This window comes from Oryzias latipes, chromosome 16 (genome assembly GCF_053564925.1).
Source record: "Oryzias latipes strain Hd-rR chromosome 16, Olatipes_Hd-rR_3.1".
Classification (NCBI taxonomy): domain Eukaryota; kingdom Metazoa; phylum Chordata; class Actinopteri; order Beloniformes; family Adrianichthyidae; genus Oryzias; species Oryzias latipes.
In genome coordinates this window covers 23,739,621-23,762,001 of record NC_136252.1, presented here as the reverse complement: position 1 = coordinate 23,762,001, position 22,381 = coordinate 23,739,621, and the positions used below count along the sequence as shown (strand labels likewise).

Below are 22,381 nucleotides of genomic sequence, written 5' to 3'. Positions count from 1 at the left end.
GAAGCTCATTTTGATTATTTGAAAAGGCTTACTTTATTAAAACATCTACAAAAATAGACAACACCATGAATAATAACAGCATGAAGGCAGCAAGCATTCTACAGAAAGGAAGAAGCCCCAAAATGGAACAGGAGTTTCTATATATTAGTAAAGGAAACAGTTATTCTTTGCTCAGGATATATACATGTACTGATATGTTCAGATTCAGACACAAAAAGACTAAACCAGACATCATGAAGTCAGTACTTATAGTCAAAAAGATTTCCATGGAACTACAGTGTATCAAAAATGAGCCAAACAAACGGCTTGAGCATCACTGAGATCCTCCATGAAGCTGATTGGGTGCGCTGTACAGTCAGTATGGCAGAAAAATGTGTTCTGCCACAGTCGGATTAATGCTCAATGGTTCCATCCTGCAGAGATCTGAGGATTTACAGCCCATTTTCAAGTTACAGTGATTCATTTGGTTGAGCGAGTAAAAAAAAAAAAGAAATCACAGCGCACTGAAAGTTTGTGATGGTGGTCAGACATGGATGCAGATGCCAATCCATTATTTGAACAATATTTTACATCTCTTGGTTTGGCAATACGTTTGCAGCTATCCCCGATGCCTTGTTAGATATCTTAGCATGATTATTGCAGTAAAATGATTAGATTGTTCGGGGTACATAGCATTAAAGTGCAGCGGGTGGCGGAATTTCGGGACTTTCCTTTGTGACTAAGTCACAACAAGATACAGGTGGAGGAAGATTAAAAAAAAAAAAAAAAAAAGTTCAACTGAAGATTTTTCCATCCATTGTTTCAGCCTGGAAAAGCCCTTCAAGTTAGTGATCGTATGTCTCACTGGAAGCTGAAGATTCTCCTCTTCTGAGGAGTCCGTTGGAGCATTCATGCATCTGTATCTTTCAAAGGTGGAGTTCAGACATTTCTTGGAGCATGATCAATTGCAGACAGGGGGACTGCTGTTGTCTGGTCCTCATGGTTTCACATTTGTCCACAAAAAACTGTGGATGTGGGTCATTGAAAGGAGATGTGGCTGAGGTCAAATGAGTAAAACAGTAAGAAGGGGAGGGGGGTACCCTGACGTTATTATAGTTTACACAGAGTTGAGGATTTAACCCTTGTGCTATCCTATGACCCCACCCTTACATTGACGTGTTCTCCCTACCATGACAAAGGGGGATAAAGGTGAAGAGGATTTCTTGTAATCCACAGACACTAGTGAAGATCACAAATCATTGAAGAAAAAAGGTTCAGCACACTGTCTAGTGGGTCTAGATGACCCAAGTCCCAATGTTAAAGTGCCTAGGATAGCACAAGGGTTAAGTAAGGGTTAATGGCCGACAAAGTGTGCATTATCCAAAATGAATGCACTTCCCGGAAGCAAACATCTGACGCTCAGGTTTGCACAACGTGCGTTAATTTCTGATAATGCACATTTTGAAAGCCATTAACCCGCTTATACCATGGTCACTTACAAAAGAAATAAACATTCAATTAGCTTTTAGTACTTTATTCTTGTTATTTTTTGGGGTTGGATAGCTTCTTCCACAAAAACCGGACTATAAGCATCGGTTCAGAGAGAAAGTTCATCTCTTATCGCTTATTTTTGTCCAGATGATGAAGCTAAAGTTTGTTTTAAAGAAGCCAGCGCAGTGATATAAAACATTTAAGCTATGTGACCGGAGCTTCTTTTTTAGGTGTGAATTATCACTATGGATTATCACCTTTCAATGCACACCCAGCAGCCAATCAGAATCAAGTATTTACCCGGACCATGGTATTACTTCAGGTAAACCACTCCTGTAGATGTAAAGTAAACAAAGAAGGTTTCTATGCAGACTGCACCCACCACCAACACCTACTGTCACCTATAATATGAGATAAGTATTTGTTTTGGGGGGGGGTCTGAAGTAGGGGGAAAAAAAACCGAACCAGCGGCGTCTCATCCCCACTTGCGTAAAATAAAAAAGTACCCACATTCCCTGTAAGTGCACCCTCCACCTTTCCTGTGTTTCTCTTCAAACCATGTTCATGGCGTCCTCGGTAAGGAAGGAGTGGATGTGGGCGAACGATGGGCGGAGTTTGCAGTCTCTGTTCCAGCAGCTCAACATGAGCTCGTAGAGACCCTGCGGACACACGGCCGGCTTCCCAAGATACACCTGAGAAACAAACACAAAGGAGATCAGACATTTTAGGAAAATGTTGACGTCTCTGGATCACTTAGTGCTTATTTTTTGGGATAAAGGAAACATACGTCAGAAGTCTAAAAATGAGATTTTAGCAATCTAGCAAAAATTTATGCAGACTCATAATTAGTACATTTTTTCATTTAAGTAAATAGTTTAATAGCTTCAAATTAGTTATACTAGTTCAATTAATATTTGGTGAGGAGAAAGAAAGTTATTTAAAATTCTGTTTTGGAGGAAAGCTTAAACAACTCAAACCAGCTTATTAGAAGAAACAAGTAAAAATCACTGACTGCAGATTCCTCATAAAAGCAGAGATGGCAACAAGATAATTTAATAAATACTTGACACTCTTAGGAACAACATTAATGAGGTTAGTGTGAGATACCAGTTCAATCAAACCTTTTGTCAGCATGATCAAGATTTAAAGCAAAAGGAAAGGATGTGTGAATATTTGGAGTAAATATTCCAAAATTGCTGCTAAAGATTCTTTGTTGCTTTCTTAGGAAGACTGGCTTGAAATTCGTTATTTTTTTTAAGTCAAATGTATTCTTCTTATCAAATATAAAATCAATTCATCAATGGATCCATTTTCTTTCAGTCTTTTTAAGAACATTTTATTCAGGACAAAACAAAAAAGACAACAGCTTTTTTGTTCCTTTTTTATAAAAAAAATTCTATTTATTTATAAAAAGCTATTTATAAAAAATATTTATAAAATCAATTATGGACTTGTGAAGTAAAATTACACAAATTCAGTGGTTTGAAACCCAGCTGTGTTTTCTGTGTGTAAGAGAAATAAAATAAAAAAGTACCTGTCTGCCCTGGTCTCTGAAGAACTCTCCGGCATTGTCGATGACTTGTTCATCTGTCAGGTTGGAGTACGGTTGCTCCTGACAAACACTCAGCATCTCCCACAGAGTGACCCCAAACGCCCACACGTCACTGGCTGTGGTGAACTTACCCTGGCAATCCACACAAACAACATCATACAAGTTCTGGCTTGTGTCAAAGTAAAATGTTTTTTATCAATTTTTCAAACAATATTGATCTATGCGACCTAAATTATTTTGTGGGGAAAAATATACCAGCAATCAACTATGATTTCAGCAGATGCTTTTGGATCTTATGGTCTCACCATCAGAATACACTCCCAGGCCATCCAGCGGATCGGCAGCACGGCTCTGCCCTGGATTCTGTAGTAATCTCCGGCGTACAGGTTTCTGCTCATGCCAAAGTCGGCTATCTTGATCTGCCGTTCGCCACCTCGATCTTCTCCATTCTCCCCTCGGTCTCCCCCCACCAAACAATTACGGGTGGCTAGGTCCCGATGCACAAAGTTCAGGGAAGAGAGGAACTTCATTCCTGATGCAATCTGGCTGGCGATTGAGATGAGGGCCGGGTAACTGGGGGACCGAACACACATGGGATAAGTAGCATCATTGTTCTGTGTGTGGATTTTGTTGTGAGCGCAGGCGATACCTGATGGTTGGCGCGTTGTGAGAAGGTCCGGTTTTGTCCAGCAGGACTCGATGGGACAGGTACTGGTTCAGGTCTCCACACTCCATGTACTCCGTAACCATGCAGAGTGGGTCGCTGCTCACACACACCCCCAGCAGCTGGATGATGTTGGGGTCCTTCAGACGAGACAGGATCTTCACCTCTTTCAAGAAGTCGTTTCTATCAGATGAAAAAAAGTTGATTATTGGATGTCAGAAACAGAGAAGCAAATGTTGGGCCTCTTCTCTTAGTGCAGTCATCCGCAACTTTTTCCGGACCGGATCAATGTCAGGCAAAATTTTCACGGACCAACCTGTACGAGGTGGAAGTCTTTTTTTTTTTTAGCCATCGGTTTTTCTTAACTTTTGAAGGTAACGTCTTTTTCCATCCTCTGTAAAATATCTTAGGCTGGTTAAAACTTTATTTTTTTGCTAGATTTCATGTAGGAACCATTAAAATGTGATATAGATTTACCCTTAATACATAACCGTCAAAGTGAAGGTCCAACTTTTAATGTGCGACAGATAAATACCAAAAAAAAAAAAGAATAAAAAGTAGTGACTAAAAGTGGTATTTATTTTCTAAATATAATCATAAATATGAATCCACCATTTAACTGCTTTCTTAGCAGCATCCTTATGACATTAGACAGCTGGTGGCTCGATATTCGCTTTATTATTGTGTTCTGTGGGAACAACTGTCACAATAAATCCTCATGATGTTACAGACCTGGCATTCTTGGAGGCATCTGGGCGCAGTATCTTCACAGCCACCAGAAGAGGGCGACCTTTTCTCACATTAAATGGGAACTCCAGGCTGGGAAGGTCCTGGGGGTTCTCTATTTCACACAAGTGCACCTTTCACACAAAAACATACAAGCATTGCTAAAGAGTAACGTCAGCCCTCACCATGATTCTGTCAGTATATCAGCCATGCTCTCACCTCTCCAAACTGTCCCTCCCCAAGCTTCTCCTTAAAGATAAGACACTGGCGAGGCAGCTCTGGCAACGAGGCAGCATCAGCCCCGGGGCTTGAGGATGCTAAGGCAGGGACTGCGTAGGTGTTGTTACCGCTCACACCTTGCAAACTCACAATGTCTGCTTCAGCGTAGTGTGGAACACTGGGAGGAAGGGGTGGGGAAACGGGTGGAGACAGAGATGGGTATGGCGGGGATCCGGGGTAAGGAGGGGGCTCCTCCTGAGATGGTGGGAAGCCCTTCTCCATGTCCAGGTCCAAACCACAAGCTGAAGCAAAGGGGTGAAGAGGTAAATACGGGTCAAATTAAAACCAGTTTTCTTCCTCAAAAAATCAGAAAAATCCTGTTAAATGAGAAGGACGTCTTTTATTGACGAGACAGTCTGGAAGAATGTCATCTGAGTAACAACCATGTGATCCACAGTTTTTTTTGTTGTTTTTTTTAGAATTACAGTAAAGGACGGACAGGACGGACCGCCTTTGTGTCTGGGAATGCTGAGCTGCAGCAGAAACCATTGAGAACATCAGTCAAATACAAATATCGACCGACACCAGAACGCCTGTTTTAACGTCGTTAACTGACAGTTATGCGTTATTGCAAACTTCTGGAGGCCTTTTTGAATGCGCGCGTGGGAGGGTATTCATCACCGCAACATTAAGTTTGGAGTGCGACGCCAAGGAATGGTGGTTCTCTGTAAGCCGGTCTGACAGTTTCTCTGCGGCTTCCCGGCGAGAAAAACAGTATACCCTACGCCTTCAGTGACAAGAAGGGACAAAGATTTATCTCTGCTCACATCAGCATGCATCATTGATATGAAACAGGAGACGCTCAAAAACCGGTGGCATTTTCAACTTAATGTTTTGATGGAGGAGCAGCCTGTCCTCATTCAGTTATCATTACTTCGGTGCCTCCAAACTAAACTTATATAGTTAGATTTATTTAAAAAATAAAAGATCTAAAAAACAGGTGGGTTCTTTTTCTGAAAACGAACAACTCCTAAGTGATACTGACAGCACATTACAGGTTTCTAGGGATTGTGACACTTCAATAATACATGAATGTATCTTTACATAAACACTTTGGATTTTAAAAACTGTTAATACATTTTAGATTTACCCACAGCTACAAGATAATAATTCTAAAAGGTTAGATGTTGAAACGGACAGACTGTAAAAACCATCGACTGTTTTTACATTTTATACATGCAGCCCCCTGCTGGACATTGGCTGGACCTCTTGTGTCCTTTGGGGAAGATTTAACCCTTACAGCAGAAATATCTTTATCCTAAACTAACAAAGGGAAGAATCTGAACCAGGGGGCTGCAACCTTCAACAGTTAAAGAGCCATTCACAGACTACAACCCAGTAGGAGCCACAAAGTCTGATTTCCCCCTATAGTGAAATTAAGACACGGATTTGTATTTACGTTATCGTTACTATAATGATAAATATAAATAACCTGTCGTTTATTTGGCATAAATAAAACATAAAGAGAAAAAAGCCTTTATTCAAAAAAATAAAGTTGCAAACTTTTGACAGAAGTCCAAATGACTTTCAAAATAAAAGACACCATGCTTCACATAGGATCATATCAATGGAGCAAATGTAGCAGTATGTATGATAATATCAGCAGTGATTTATAAAAAATACAGCAAAAACAAAACCTTTGTTCCAGTTTGTGGTGCAACTCGGGAATTTGTAAAACTATTTAAACTAGTTAAATTATAAAAAAATGTTGTCTAATAGAAAACATATTTCTTTCCTCCCTCCTTAAATATATCACACATTTTTAAATAAGCAACCTAAGCTTTAATACATTTTTAAGAACTCATTAGAACTCTAAAATAATGAGTGATTCCAACCAAAAATGAATGCTGCAGTTTGAAATTAGCTCCAACTTATGGCATCCAAGAGTTTCAGCTCAGCTCAGCATTCTCAGATGTATGACAAATACTAATTAAATCCCATTTTTAAGCCACACAGGAGCTTAAAAACATTTAACCTTCCAAGAAAAGGTGCTTGCAGCCAGTCAGAGTGGCAAACTGTGAGGGATGAAGGTCAGACACATGCAAAGTAAAAGGGTTATTTTCAAATGACAGGTTAGCAGGTGAATAGAGAGGCAGGGGCTCTTTCCTCTATCCTGACCCAGTCTGAGGTCTCTTACCCTGGGGCACATTGAGGCTCTTTTCCTGAGCCCGTGTGGAGCTGGGGACGACTAAAGCTCGGGAGCCTTTTCTGTGATCTGGGAGGAGCACGTGATAGGCTGGGTTGTTTAACAGCAAGGCTGCGGGGGCAGGCACACGGACACACACGCAGGTGGGGGTGCACACGGATGCAACAGAAAAAATATACATATAAATCAAAAAATACAATTTCATTCAAAATCACAACACAATCATCAGCATGACACAGTTAGATGGGTAATCATGATGTGAGGGATGAGGAGGGCTGAACCAGAGAGCATTACTACAACAGGCAAGTTAACACGAGTCAGGCTGTAACCAAACATGAAGATCTGTGTTACTCATGCTGTCAAACTCACACAGACGCCCTATAAAGACTGCATGCCGACCTCCTGTGGTACAACCAAAAGCAAAGGAATGTCTTCCGCCTTTGCTTTTTCTTTTTTCCTTTTCCAAAACAATGCCTCTTTTATGTCCTCTGGGCACTGTGCAGCTTCCTGCAGGTATTCTGCCTCGCAGGGGCTTTGCTTGGATTTTATGTTTGTTTGGCATAGTGGAATTTATAGTTTTCCTTATTTGCATACCCTTCACATATTTCCCACGTGTGGGATCAAAAAAGTTTTTCTGATTCTGCTGTCTTTTGCAAAAGCCCAGTCGTGTTGCATACTGGGGTGCCAGAATTCTGGATCAAGAACCGGACCGTCTTTTACAACAATAAACCGAATCATGGGGAACATGAACGAGAGGGATCAAGGTAGAAGCGTTAGGTTACAGGGGGCTGAGGTGAAGAAGGTGCAGGAGTTTAAGTACTTGGGGTCAACAGTTCAGTGTGATGGGGAGTGTGGAAAAGAGGTGAAGAGGCGAGTGCAGGCAGGTTGGAGCGGGTGGAGGAAAGTGTCAGGAGTGTTGTGTGACAGAAGAGTGCCAGCAAGACTCAAAGGAAAGGTGTACAAGACAGTGGTGAGACCAGCTCTGCTCTATGGGTTAGAGACGGTAGCAGTGAGACAGAGACAAGAGGCTGAGATGGAGGTAGCGGAGATGAAGATGTTGAGGTTCTCCTTAGGAGTGACCAGGTTAGACAGGATGAGGAACGAGTACATCAGAGGGACGGCTCATGTTGCCTGTGTTAGCGACAAAGTCAGAGAAGCCAGACTGAGATGGTTTGGACATGTTCAGAGGAGGGACAGTGGATTTATTGGTAGAAGGATGTTGGAGATGGAGCTGCCTGGCAGGAGGGCAAGAGGACGGCCAAAGAGGAGATACATGGATGTCTTAACAGAGGACATGAAGTTGGCTAATGTTAGGGTAGAAGATGTTCATGATAGAGTGAGGTGGAAAAGGATGATTCGCTGTGGCGACCCCTGATGGGAAAAGCCGAAAGAGAAAGGAAGGATGGGGAACATGAATGGTTGCATCCGTACTGCATACCAGAATGTTTACGCGGAACGTATCAAACATGTGTTGTGATACATTTAAGAAGGATTTTTTATTTATTGAATTACACCAGGGTAAGTAGAAGCCAAATAAAAGGTTTTCTTTATTGCTTCTTGCTAATTAGTACATTTAATGAAGGAGTTTCTTAATTTTTTGCTTTTTGTTGTTTTTTTGTAACACAAAATTTATATATGGAACCAAAACCAAACCAAGAACATTAGCAGGAATCTCTTAGCTTCCTTCTACATACAAGTACCTCAGACGTAACATTATGTTCTGAATGAAGCTACTGAAGGCTGTAAATAAATGACAGCGGCGGGCTTACCTGTGCTGTCTCTGTGATCTCGTGGCCTCAGCAGAGCGCTGGGTTCCTGATACTCCCCATCTCCGTCTCTGTCCTGGTCTCGGTCGTCTGGGAAAGTGTGTATGCGCTGGTAACGACTTGAGTAGCTGTGCGTGTTGTTGATGACCACGTTGTCTGAGGGGACTGACAGGTGAACGCGGAGCTCATCGCTGGACAGACTGCCCTGGGCCTGAGAGGACAGGGGCGTCACTTACACAGCAGTAACAGGAAAAAGACTTTAGGTGTCTTGAGCGGATGCGTGATCAAACTGCTGAAACAGACTAATGTTTGAATGATTAGTAGGAAATGTAAGAGGACTCCCAAAAGCATATCCAGATGGTCCTCTGCCAAAAACCTGGCAGTTCTCCAGCCTGCTATCAGTCATTTAAAGATGGTTAGAGCGGCTTGTTGAGCCAAGTCCCAACGGATCATTTTTCAAAGTCTCAGTTTAGGTCAATTTGTTCTGCAGAAAAAAAAGTTCCAAGGACAACAGCAGGGATTTATCATTGCTATCAAACACCTGATTTTATATCTGAACAAACCTTGCCCAAGATCTTTTTCCAGTATTGCCGCCAAAGAATGACAGCGATCACAGCCAGCAGCAAAAGGATGATGCCCACCAAACAGCCAATCAGAATGGCCGTGTTACTACTGTCATCTTTGGCTACAGGAAGCCCCGCCCTCGGAGTAACGGCTGCAGATTCTATACGGGGAAGAAGGCAAACAGAGAGATGACATGGTGAATGTTTGTATGAATACTTGGCATACCAACTGGGCATGATCCTTATTTAAGACACAATTGTACATCCTAACAGCCTCAGTTGATTCCAAGTCTGTGCCCACTGAACATATCAATGGTTCAGGTTAGAGAAAACACTTTTTTTTAATTCTCATCGGTAATAAATCACTTTCAGTTCAGTATTTTAGTGGTGTAAGCTGGCTTTCATTTTTAAATGTTCTTTTAGATCGCTCCAAAATTGGATGTGCTAGCACTGCAACAAAGTAGGCACAGATCATCCTGAAATCTTTACTGCTACACTAGCGCAATGTCCCCCTCCCTCGTAAAAAACTCACTTTTATTGTCTTTTGGCTCAAAACAAACCTCTCCTGCAAGCCGACGGAATATTAAATGCAGAATGAATATAAAACCTACTTTTTTTTCCCACTTTCACAGCAGAGAGTTCCAGGAAGTTGTGATAGCCATTGCCCTTCATTATACTATTCTGTCAATGGCATTCTAAGTGGGCGTTTGGTGTTTTGGAGGGCATGCAAGGTTCAGAAAGTTTTATTTTGAATTTATTTCTGTTCAGTTCACTTCATTTTTTTAGAGGCCGCATTAAGGTGCAGACAACCAAAATGTCAAACCAAGCAAAAAGTCAAATTAAAGTATTTGAGATCATTATGAACTAATCCAAAGTTAGGGGCTTCGTGTTTCTTTTCTGCATCTTAGTTTGTTGGGAAACAAGCATCTGTTCAAAATGATTTGTCAATCCACCTTTAAAAAAGTGTTTCAGCCACTTTTATCGTTACCTTGTTAAACACATCTGCTACTGCTTTACTCTACTGTATATGCTTTTGCAGAATAATCTGTTCATTTGTAAATATTTACGATTAACGCACATTTATTTCTCTGGGGCTCATTGTTCTGTTTATTTTTCCTTTTGCCCATTCCTTGATTAATTATGTTGTAATTGAGAAAGCACTTCTAATTACAAATGTCTAAACTGAAAGGTTGCATGTTCTGTTTTGTATCTGCGTGTATTTGGACTTTTTCCTACATATTTACTAATTAATGAAGCAGTTTATAATTAAAAATTCCAGAACCGTTCAGCAGAGGGAGTGACAGCAGAGGAACAACTTTGAAAAACAGTCATTTGTTTTAAAAAATAATCCAAGTTTCACACAAAATCCTCCTGTTTCATCTGTTTGTTGGGTTCATGGATGGAATAGTACATTACATTGTGTACAACTATATATTTTGCGTTGCAGAAAGAACAAGAGGCGGGTCATTTTAGTAACCGCGTCTTTATAATAACCACCCTGTATATTTCAAACTGACAACTCGTATTTTTCCAGCATAAACAGTTACTCAATATGTTTAATAAACACATAAAAAGCCAAACAGTTTCTTTATCATCAAGAAAGTCAGATCACATTACTCAAGAATTGTAACCGAGACGAAGATCTGACCATACTTTACAGCTGCTGAGGCAACAATCCACATAATCCCATAGGGGTTAGATTACTAAACAGCCTTAAATCTTCAGTGGGTGTGTGTTTGCGGTTGTGCACCATAAGTCATAAGTCAAAATGTTGTTCAGCGTCTGAACATGAGCTCAATCATGCAGTTGCTGGGGTCACACGCCAACACAGTTTCATCGGCCTCACTCGGTATCTGGCAGAGGTTGCTAGAGTGGGCGCTTATTATGCGCCGAATCCCGTCACCTCCACAGAGCAAACACTTTGTATTTAACACATCTGCGGGGTTTGGCTTTTCAAAAGCAAAAATTTTAATCAGATATTAAACTTTTCGTTCTAGAGAGTTTAAATATGCCACTTATGGTGAAAAGTATTCAAGTCACATATACTGCATCTTAAAAAGCTGAGAGGTCGCTAATGTTCACTATAGATACACTTCAACTGTGAGACAGAATGTAAAAAGAATCCAAGAAATCACATTAAGTTTTTAGGATTGTATTTGTAAAAAATAGTGCAGAAAATAAGTATTGGGTCAAAAACAAAGTTCACCTCAAAACTTTGCAATGTAACCCGGTTAAATGTCTCCTGCAGGTCTTCATTGGGTTTGCCCTGTAACCGCTATTTTGGTCCATTCATCCATGCAGGTCTTGTCAAGTTTTGAAAAGTTTTGGGGCTTTTTCGGAAGAACAAGCACTTTCGACTCCCTCCACAGATACTCTATTGGATTGAGGTCCAGAGACTAGTTAGGTCACGTAGTTACTTCCTTGTTGCCTGTGTAATGTGTTTGTGATCATTGTCATGCTGGACGATCCAGCTACATTTCACCTCCAATGCTCTCACTGATGGAAGGTTTTTACCCAAAATCTCACAATACATGGCCCCGTTGATTCTTTATTTCATTCAGATCAGTTGTCCTTTCCTCTTTACAGAAAAGCAGCCCCAAACCATGATGTTTCCACCCCCATGCTTCACAGTGAGTATGGTGTTATTCAGGTGCAACTCAACATTCTTCAATCAAAACATGGCAAGTGGCGTTTATACCACAAACTTCAATTTTGGTCTCATCTGATCACATTACATTCTTTTAGTTCTCTTGATCATCTAGATGATCTCTGGAGAACTTTAGATGGGCCTGGACTCTTCAGGACCAGGGTTGGCTAGCCCTGTGCTGTAGTAAACTTTGTTATGTGGTCCCAGTTTGACCAGATTACCTATGTAGTTCTGGGATGGGTCATCACTGTTAATCCCCAGACGAGATCTTGCTTCAGGTGGAAGGAGATTGTCAACAATCTAGTATGAGTGATGCAAACAGTTGATCTCTTCTCACCAAGCTGTTTGCTAATTGTACATTGGTTCCTTCTCATCTTGTTCAGGTAAACAGTCTAGTCCCTGCTGTCTTCTGACATATCTTTGGACTTGGTCATGGTGGAGAGGTTACAGTCTGACTGTTTACGGGTGTGCACAGGTGTCTTTTATACAGATAACCAGTTCAAACAGGTGACATTAACACAGGTAGTGAGTAGAGGATAGAAGAGCTTAGTAACAGCTATGTGAGAATAACAGAATGCTTGCTTTTTTGTAGGGGCTAAATACTTGTTTTTGGATCATTATACTAACAACAAAGTTTAGTGGCTTATTTTCTTACATTCTGTCTCTCACAGTTGAAGTGTATCTTGAACATTACAGACCTCTTCTTTCTCTTCTTTTGTTGAGACACTTTGCAGAATCCTTTACTGACAAACAATTGCCTGCCCCACTGCTATGACCTTTTCTTTAAAGGTCTGTTTGGAACGTCAAAGAAAAACAAACTATCTTGCATTTTGGACTAAGCGGGTGTCAGTCCAGGGCTCGAGAGCATGCACTCAGGTTTTACATATTGTGCTGTTAGGACAAAAGATGCCCTCACAGTTATGATCAATGTGTTTAATAAATGAATCTAGACAAAGACATCAAACTACGGCCAGCAAGAAATAAAGAAGCAGCAAACCCAACACAAAACCCAGTTCCAGCATCATTAAAACAGAAAGCTTGTTATTGTTTAGCTTTATGGATTAGAGAAAGCTCTCCAGCAAGCCATGCAGTTTGTAATACCACAGGAAGCCAAGCTGTTATTCTACATAAATATATTCTGTTATAGCTCTGTCTGGGTTTTTTCTAAAGCTATTTATCATCAAACAGTGAAGGAAGAACGGGGTGCCAAAGCGTGCCCCTGTAATCCTCACTCCCTTTGCTTACTGTCATGCTGAGTGAATTTGGGGGCTAGCTCCCCTCTGTTCATGCTCCCCGTTTCTACTCTTCCTCACCTGACACCGTCCAGTTACCAGAGGTGTCCCTCATGAAGCTGGTGTTGGTGGAAGAGAGGGGTTCTGGAGGAGTGAAGGGTGGATAAAGGACGAACATGTGAGAAGAGATGAAAACAGAGTGACGAGGAGAGAGAAGCACAGATGACAGGGTTCTGACTCAGCTGGATTTTATCCTTCAAAACCTTAAAAAAAGTGTGATGAGAAAAAAAAAATAGATCAAACTACTTGACCTTTTATTCAAAGCAAGATCTCCTTAAGCAAGATAAAAGACAAGGCCTTTGCAAAACCTCGGCTGACAGAGAAAGGATGACAGAGAGATCAGGGAAAGTGGGAAGGAAGGAGTGACGAAAGTGGGCATCAGAGAGAAAATAGAGGATAGAAAGATTAGATCAAATAGACAAAACCAAATGTGGAGGAAGATGAGGGAGGATAAGAACAATTAAGATTTGCAGAACTTACCAGAAGGCCTTGTATTGGTGCTGGGAGAACTGAAACTTGATGTAAAAACAGGAGTGGTAACATTAACTGGAGCAGAAGAGGTGGTGCCAGGATCCTTAGGGAGATGGTAGGAAAATGATTCGGCGTCTGTATCCTCCTCATACGGCTCTGAATTAGATGAAGGATGAAGAAATTGGAGGCAGTTAAAAGAACGTTACATCACTCCATTAAAGAGACCTTTGGATCATCCTTAAAGTTTGGGTAACAATGACGAACCACAATTTGCTCTGACCCAAATGAAGGTGCATTGTACAGCCATCACATCAGGATAACCCAGAGGTTCTCTTTGGGTGGAGAATAAAACATTTAGTTCCCTTTGAGTTCACACTACACTTTTGGCCCTGCGATAGACTGGTGACCCATCCGGGGTGTTCTGCCTTCGCCCAACAGTGGCTGGTATTGGCCTATAGCAACCCTGTGACCCCAAATGGGATTAAGAGAGTTCAGAGAATGGATTAATGGTTGAGGTTACACACTTCACTTTTATTGGCTTACGACTCCACATTTGCATGTTTTTTCCTTGACTCACACATTCTCAGATTGTGGGCTTTGATTTTTCTAAAAATGAATACTGCCCCAGTCATTTCTGCTTTTATTCTTTAAATGTTTTCTTTTGCTTTCATGGAAAGTCTGTCTACATTCACATTGCAAGTAAACCGTACGGGAGTTCACTTGCAAGCAACCCAAAAATTCTAATTTTATTGTGGTTCTATTGTTCAGAGCTCAGATTGAGTTGAAGTCCTGGACACTATACCAGACTGTGTGAAATTTTTATACACATCATACTGTGACTGCAGTGAGGTGGAGTCAGTCACAGTCGGACTCAGCAACCTTTTTTTTTTTTTTGGGAGTCTTTGGTAGAACCTGACTGGATTTAAACCAAGTCTCAATGCAAACACTCCTTTGTATGTATATACAGTGAACTTTTCAGAGAAATAAACTGTAGTGCAGACAAAATCAAATTCCTTTAGGTTTTGAAGCAATGCATGTCCAAAAACTGATTGGGTTTGCTCAGATGTTTCTGTGAGCAGACAGCAGAGAAGCACTTTCAGTCCAGAAACAAGTTGAGCGCATATGTTCAGACATTTTTCACAAAAATTCAAAATCATTTTTTTTAAATTTTGGATTATAATAATTGTTCAGAATCACCATTACAAAGTGTTAAAAGTCCATCGATGAAACAACATTTGAATGCAATGATCAAACATCAATAAACTGTGACAACATATCACACATTAAGTATTATTTTGAAAGTCCTTTTTAAGGTTTTCTAAAGAGAACACAAGATTTCACAGATTCATAGAAAGAGGATTTTTTTCTAGCCATCTGTGTGGAAATTTCTCCACAGTATTGTAAAAAATAAAAAACACATTTTGGGTTGGTCTTGGGAGTTACATTTTTTTTTAATGATGAAACTTTGGATGCTGTCAGATTTTTTTCTGTTTGGAACATAAAACTTTAAAACCCTCTCATACTCTGACTTCCACATGCCTCTGAGGTTAAAGAAGTCAATATTTTAGGATCCTGTTTTTTTGATTTTTGGTAATAAGTGTGCTGGTTGAAATTTATTGTTTGCACATTTTTTAGTTTTTTATTTCTGTAGTTAAAAAATGTGACATTTTATTTTGATGATATGATAACTCCAGTAGACTGATCTCTGCTTTCTTTTTTTAAACATATTCAGTATAATTTACACAATGTAACACAAGCACTGTTATGCTCATAATAATGTAAAAAATATGCATTTCCTAAACTCTGATGGATGAAACGCCCCACTGAGACAGAAGCAAAGTTAAAATCGTATTATTTGACGCATTTTCCTACCAGAGAGGAAGGAAATCTCGCTGATGAGCAGCCAGCGGTCTGCAAAATAGAATTTGCAGAGGAGGATCTGAGCGGGCCGGCGGCCGAGTGGGATGGAGATGGGTCGTGAGGAGGGGTCTTTGAGATCTTCAAGCGGTACGGGTAGAGTGAGCGGAGGAGAGGACCAGGGCAGCAGGATGCCCAGCTTAAAAAGACACTCCACTTTGCTGAAGACTCGCACACCTTGTGTGTGTCGGTTGTTACTGTGAACCTGTGAAACAGAAATAGAAAACAAGTGCAGAAGCTCAACCACCAAGCTAATGTGCTAAATCAACAACTTAGAAGACTTTTTAACACTCATAATTCATGCAGAGGCAGAAAAGACTCTATTTGAATGATAAATATAATTGCATATAATTATAATTGCTATAATTACTTTAACACAAGTAAACATGATTGCAAATTCAAGGTAAAACATCAGGGAGAGCAGGAGAAACATATCTTTCCTATGTCATTCATAAAAATGATCTATGGCTGAAGGAGGAGGAGGAGGAGCTAGGAGAGATGAGAGAGGGATGAAGATGTAGATGAAAGATGGTTTGATATGCAAGAGAGAAACAAAAAAAATCCGATCTAAGATAACGAAAATTAAGGAGGAATGAATCTCGTTGCCTTTAAAGACAGATGAGGTGCTGCTGTCTATTAATGCTGGCTTGCCACCTCCTAACCAGTCTGTTCCATTGAGTTCACATTAAAAGGCTCACACAGAAACCCAGGATGCAAAGCTGCTATGTAGGATTAAAGTGTTTCTATTTTCAGTGAGGTCTGAGGATTTTAAAAGTCAAATCAAAAGAAATATGTTCATTTGTAATAGGAGAAACACTTGCTTTGAAAGAATAAATGTATGCCTGTTATGTTTAGCTTGAGCCTCTATTGTGGGTTATTTTTCATCCTTGTCTTGAGGTTCCACAAACCCATAATAAATGTTCCACAAAAGCCCCACAGGACAGGTTTCAGTGTCCTTTCCAACTCCAGCAAGTGCAGGTCAGGACTGTGGAAAGGTTAAAGAGCAGACTTCCCTTTGGGAGGGTGATTAGGCACAGGTTAAAAAACTTTGTCCTGCAGAGACAAGTCGAGCTGAAATTAGTTTCAGGCTCCCAGTCATTATTTATTTGACCTGCGTGTCTGACACATCCGCTCAGCCAGGCAAGCATAACAGTGTGTGTCAGCTGAGGTCTGTGAGTGGAAACCGCCAGGGAAAAGACAGGAAAAGGAGACAGTTGGGAGAAATCTTAAATGGTAACTGAGGTAAACTCAACTAATAATGAACACGTGAAGGGAATAAAAGTGACAGAGAGAAATGGAGGATGTAGAAATGTTGAATTTCCTCAAAGAGGATGATTTGTGCCCTTATAAAAAAGTTGAGTGTTAAAGATGCAAAAATGCATTTCCCCTCAAACCAACATTCCAACCCCCGTGCAAAGAAACAACACAGTTATAATTCAAAGTGGGGTTGCTTCATATTACAATCATCCTCATTGCTCTACAAACTAACCCCAAAGCCACAGAGACGCACAAACAGGCTCTGATGCAATTTGGTGGCTGCAAAAAAGGACAGGCACAGATTCCTGCTGCAGCATAAATAATGGCGAATCCAAACTAGTTAAATGGCTGCAGAGCTATTCCAGTTAAAATGCTGCTACAAAAGATGGCAGATGAACTACTTCAAAGTATGACATCGATGCTGTTGGGTCTAGAGTTCATGCAGGCCATGGATACACAGAAACACACGGTTGGTATAAAAAAAACAACTGAAGTGCTTAAAGACCACTTCCAATGAACTCCTGCCGCTTTGCAGAAACTATGTACTAGAAAAAGGACAAAGGCTTTTCAATTTAGCCAAAAACAGCATAATCATAATTAAAGGAGCACTGAGAAAGCTTGTGCAATAGATCAAAAGATGTTCGCAGTGGGACTTTAATTGACAAATACCTGTAGAAACTTTAACTTTTATTAACATGATGTCTTGCATTATTTCTGTGAAGACCTGGTCCAGTCTGTTCATACAGACCAGAATCTGAGCACCTCTAATCCGATCATAAACTCACAACCCCATCATTTTACACTCACAATCACACATCTTAGTGTTTACCTGCATGTTGATGAAGAGTCGAGGTTTCTCAAAATGGAACTCAATATCCACGCTGCCTTGACCGAGGGCTTCCCGGCTCCAGCCGACATAATCATACCCCGGCCACACCCTTAATTCCTTGGTTTGTGTAAAGTCGTCTCCACCCAGCACTCCATCACAAAGCTGACCCAAGCCGCCGAACTGCATCCTGCAACACAAACAAACAATGCTGTTTGTGTTAACGCACTTCTGCACACAAACAACACAAACGTTACCCACATAAACTCTTGTAACAACGCTCGCACACAGCAGTGTACCTGAAGTAAAGGAACCCAGCAAATGACCCCCCCCCCCAACCCTCCATCCCAGTTGCACAAGCTTTTACATCTGCTAGAAATACATCTGGATTACATCAAAAGTGTTCACTCGCCCGCTGGCAAAACATTTCAGCCCCATTAGCTACACAGCCCATGCAAGTGTGGACCCCCTCCCCAAATACCTGGTTTATCCCTCCTTTGCTCCATGTCAAACATTACAGTCAGGAAACATGCCTCAAATCCCTCTGCGGCTTAGAAAAAATAATGTCATTCTGTTTCAATTAGCCGCACAGAAACAGAGAATGAGGAAAGGTTTTGGCTGGGACCGTAGTAGATGTGATGAGCAGCGTGGAGACACTCAGCCTCACCCTATATTTATTACTGTACAGTTTTATTCCACTCCGTCATGATCATATTTCTCATAGCCGGCTACATGAAAGTTAAATAATTTACAGTCACTAATGGCACGCAGAGACAGGAAAAAGATCCAGGTCAATAGATTTCTTACCTTTGCTCTGTGCTTCCGTCGTAGATGGAGTCATTTAAATACACGGGCAGGCCAGGCAAGTTCATGACGTGACCCACCGGGGAGGTGTAAGCTTTTAACCCATCTTAGAAAGAGTAAAGCTAAAATCAGTCAAAATGATTCATACAGTTGCTGAAAGTAAAAACAGAAATATCTTTTCTGATTTTCCAGTTCAAGAAACATACACTACAACAGAGCCAAACATGACATTTTCTTAAGTGTTGTCATTTCAACAAAGCACTCAAGAAATGCCAGATCAGATTTAATGAAACAGTTTCCAGACTTCAACACAGCTGGGCTTAAAAAATATAAAATAGGAGCAAAGAAAATGAAAACCGTAAAGGTAAACTGTCATTTTATCGCATGTAATATTGCTTTAATATAAAGAAAAAACATTTTAAACAATTAACTTAAAGACCTACTCTGATGAAAGTCGTGATTCTTGTAGCTTTTTTCTCATGATAGAGGATATAGAAAATGAGGCTTAAAACTGTGTTTGAGTATTTCTTTATTCAAATCATTGTGAATCAGAAGCTTAAATGTGTGACATAGAAGCAACAATCGTTAAGCCACAAGCTCCTTGTACTGTTCTGCTCTTATGCATCCGCTTGTAGACGACTGGACCAATGCATGTCTTCTATTTCTTCGTCTGAGCTGGCATCTGGCTCAAAACTGTATGGCTGGATAGCTCCAAGGGCAGGGTGTCAGGAAGCAGGGTCGAGTTTATTCACGCCCACCTCAGAGGCAAATATCTAATGAACTACTGCTAAAAACCGCATAATCATGTTTAAAAGACCACTGGGAACGCTTTTACAATAGATCAGAGGATAGTCGGAGTGGGACTTTAAGTCTAGCTAGTGAAAAGGCCCATTTGGAAAACCGCTTGTTATATTTCCAGCTAATATTTACTCTCAAAAGCTTGACGGTAACCAAAAAAACTAATTTACTGCTAATATTTACAAGTAAATCAATGGTTTTTATTAGAGCAATTTGGCAGTGTGAGCATTGAACGAGAAAGTGCTACAGCTGCTTTTTAAGCCATAAAACAAATGAAAAGGTCAGCCTCTCAGGTCTCTTTTCCTGGCCACCATTACGCCACAGAACCCAAGCTAATCAACCCAGTCCCTGAGAACAACGAAGTCACTGACACCCTCCACAGACATCATAAACAGTGCTTCTCAAAGCCTTTCAGGGCCACATGCTCTGGATGCAAATGACTGACTGTGTGCAGATGAGGCTGCATATAAGAGAGTCCATGAGGGTCAAACAGAGCCACTCTGAATGTTAAATAACCAACTAAAGAGGTGTCACCTCTGTAATCGGGTTTGTGATCAAATGAGACGCAGAGTGGGAGAAAATCTTGACATTTGTGAGTCTGCATAGCTTGCTTCTTGGTTGAAGTCAAAGCCAGCTGCAGCTCAGAAACCACATGTTTCGGGGAGATGCGCTCCCCGAGGACGCGGGATGGGGATTGGAACTTCTCGAGTCACTGAAAACTCTGATTTACGGGTCTAGCTCTGAGCTGTCTGAGGGAGGCGGATGCGGCTGGAGAGGAGGTGAAGCAGCCGTAAATACTCTGTCAGCACTGTGCTTCAGGAAACACAGAAACCACCTCAATATATTCATCTGTGGCTCCTTTTATCCGGGCAAAGCCCTCGGAGACAGAAAAACATGCATTTGTAATCATTACTTTCTGATATAAATTCAATCTCGGAGGAGAGAAAACCCAGTCACCGTCCACATTTATCAAGGAGGCATGCCTCAGAATGTCCAAACCAAATGATAAGGAAAGCCACCCCCCCCATGCACACTTACCATTCCACACACAACCATAGAGCTCCACTCGAAGGCAAACACTCATCACTCTGTCAGCGAGGGGGTAGAACCGGACCATGCGGGCCACAATGGGAGGGCCCAGGTCTTTGAGCACCACCTCATGTGTGTTTGTATTGCCAGACACCACCTATAGAAGGCAAGAGGTTGGGGTTAATCAGTTCATTACGAACGAAACTTTGGATCCTCTTGGAATCTCCTATTACGTGTGATGCTACGTTCACACCGGGCTCAGAAACGCATGTTCAAGCCACAACTTCCAATGAAAAGTCCATTTAAATGCACATATATGCTCATTTTGGGCTTACACATTCAAAACTGTCATGTTCATGCACACTTTTAAGTCCATTTTTGGGCTCTGTGTACAAAACGTAATGCACGTTTGAAGTTCAATCTGTGACCAATCAGGGACTTGAATTTGGTAGTGATGTATAGTTAGGGTCTTTTTTTAAAACAAGGAAGTGCCAATTGTTTGAAAATTGATCATGAAGGAGAAATTAGGAATTGTGATTTGAGGCCGAGTCGCTATCGGGCAGCGACGGTCCAGCGTGAACACCGTTTGCTAAAAGCACGCTTAAGAACCCACATTCAAGTGCGTTCTTGACTGTGGATCCCATGCCTGGTGTGGACGCAGCATTGAGCTTAGTGAATGTGGATTATAACCTGTAGCCTGCATCTTTCTTATTTTCTTTGTTAGGAATCAATCAAAATGTAAAAACAAGAACTTTTTTTTTTTTTAAATACAAAAGGGTCTAATTTAAACTGATTCTTGTGTGAGCCCCAAGCAGTTTTTCTGAACAAGCCCCAACCTAAATTGGCTATCAATAAATCGGAATATTTTTCTTGCATCGGTGAACAGGATGAAAAGAAAAAACAGACTTGATAGGTTGAATAAAAAGTATTATTTTGTTTTAGAGAAGTGAATGCTGGAGGTCTAAATTCCCACAATTTCTTTGTAAGGAGTTCCAAAACAAAGAGGAGAACTTATCTCACAAGAAAATACTGGACATTTTCCAAAAGCAAAAGGAGATAGCTGTATCTGCACGAGTTAAGGCTTTGTTTGCATTGTTTACAGGGCAGCTGTGGCTCCTAACTAAACAGAAAGTTGGCTCTGAATCAAGTTTGGATGATCAACATCATATTGAAAAACTGTATTTAATAAATACATTTGTGTAGAACAGGGCTGCTCAATCCTGGTCTTTGAGATCTACCACCCTGCCTGTTTTTCAGCTTTCCCTGCACTGCTTGCTGCTGATTACAGGAACCAGGGGTGTTTATTCAATCAGAATCTGGAGACATCTGATTGAATCAATCAGCAGCTGGCAGTGCTTGGAGATCTGGAAAACAGTCAGGGTGGTGGATCTCCCGGACCAGGAATAAGCAGCTCTGGTGTAGGAGAATCAAACAGGTTTGTGTTTTTTGCAGTGATGTAACAAAAGTCAGGCTAACTTCTTGCCCCCAGCGGTCCTTCCAGGTGATCCATTTCACTCCATCTCTGGAGTAGCGGAGTCGATAGCTGCGGGTAAACTCCTGCCCATGCCCGTCGGCATGGCGACCTTGAGTGCCAACCAGAGCGAGGAAGTGGAGTTTGTGCAAGTCAATCTGAAAAAAAAAAGTTTTTTTTTTTTTAACACGTCCGGACATTTCAACTCCATCTTAGTTCAATTTTTTTTTTTTAAAGGAGGCAGTTCACAATGGAGCAAAAGGCCCCCTAGAAATAAGTCAACAATTCTTAACAATTGACAACTGTTCTTTTAAAAGCAAATAAATTAGCCAATGGGATGAGAAAAAATGTTTTACCAAGAATTCTTATTAAAAAAAAACATTCTAGTCACTAACACATTGACAAAGCAAGATTATTTTGCTTTTTGCAGTGAAGCAAAAAAACAGAACAAACCAAACACAGTTAATTCTGATTGTCGTAACGTCATTCATTCCTAACATTGCAGATTGTTTAATTCATTTCACTTGACTCCCTAATCCTCAGCAAGGAGGGCCAGGTTCAAATCCCGGTTGAGTCTTTTCTGAGTGTGATCTCCTCATTAATGGGCAGGTTTTCTGGATTCCTCCCACAGTCCAAAAACATGCTTGACTGGTTGATTGGTGATTCTGAATTGCCCCTTTAGAGTGAATGCTGTGTGTGGCCC

The 22,381-nt window shown here is 40.9% G+C and overlaps 1 protein-coding gene across 4 annotated transcripts in view; it reads right to left on the bottom strand.

Annotated features, from left to right (window-relative positions):
- Positions 1–8: 8 nt before the first annotated feature.
- The window catches only part of ddr1 (discoidin domain receptor tyrosine kinase 1), a 49,303-nt gene continuing 26,930 nt past the window's right edge, over positions 9–22,381 (bottom strand). Inside the window, exons 5-20 of one of the 4 annotated variants that reach the window (XM_023964435.2) lie at positions 21,684–21,836; positions 20,217–20,364; positions 18,384–18,486; positions 17,580–17,766; positions 15,449–15,698; positions 13,586–13,732; positions 13,127–13,189; positions 9,167–9,327; positions 8,607–8,814; positions 6,829–6,948; positions 4,632–4,933; positions 4,419–4,546; positions 3,672–3,869; positions 3,328–3,595; positions 3,005–3,154; positions 9–2,162 (exon numbers count right to left, since the gene is read on the bottom strand). In XM_023964435.2, the coding sequence (XP_023820203.1) occupies positions 2,022–2,162; positions 3,005–3,154; positions 3,328–3,595; positions 3,672–3,869; positions 4,419–4,546; positions 4,632–4,933; positions 6,829–6,948; positions 8,607–8,814; positions 9,167–9,327; positions 13,127–13,189; positions 13,586–13,732; positions 15,449–15,698; positions 17,580–17,766; positions 18,384–18,486; positions 20,217–20,364; positions 21,684–21,836 (2,727 nt within the window). In that variant the 3' untranslated portion in view covers positions 9–2,021. The remainder of the gene's footprint in view (positions 2,163–3,004; positions 3,155–3,327; positions 3,596–3,671; positions 3,870–4,418; positions 4,547–4,631; positions 4,934–6,828; positions 6,949–8,606; positions 8,815–9,166; positions 9,328–13,126; positions 13,190–13,585; positions 13,733–15,448; positions 15,699–17,579; positions 17,767–18,383; positions 18,487–20,216; positions 20,365–21,683; positions 21,837–22,381) is intronic. The other 3 variants (XM_023964437.2, XM_023964436.2, XM_078933539.1) reach the window with 3 other exon arrangements.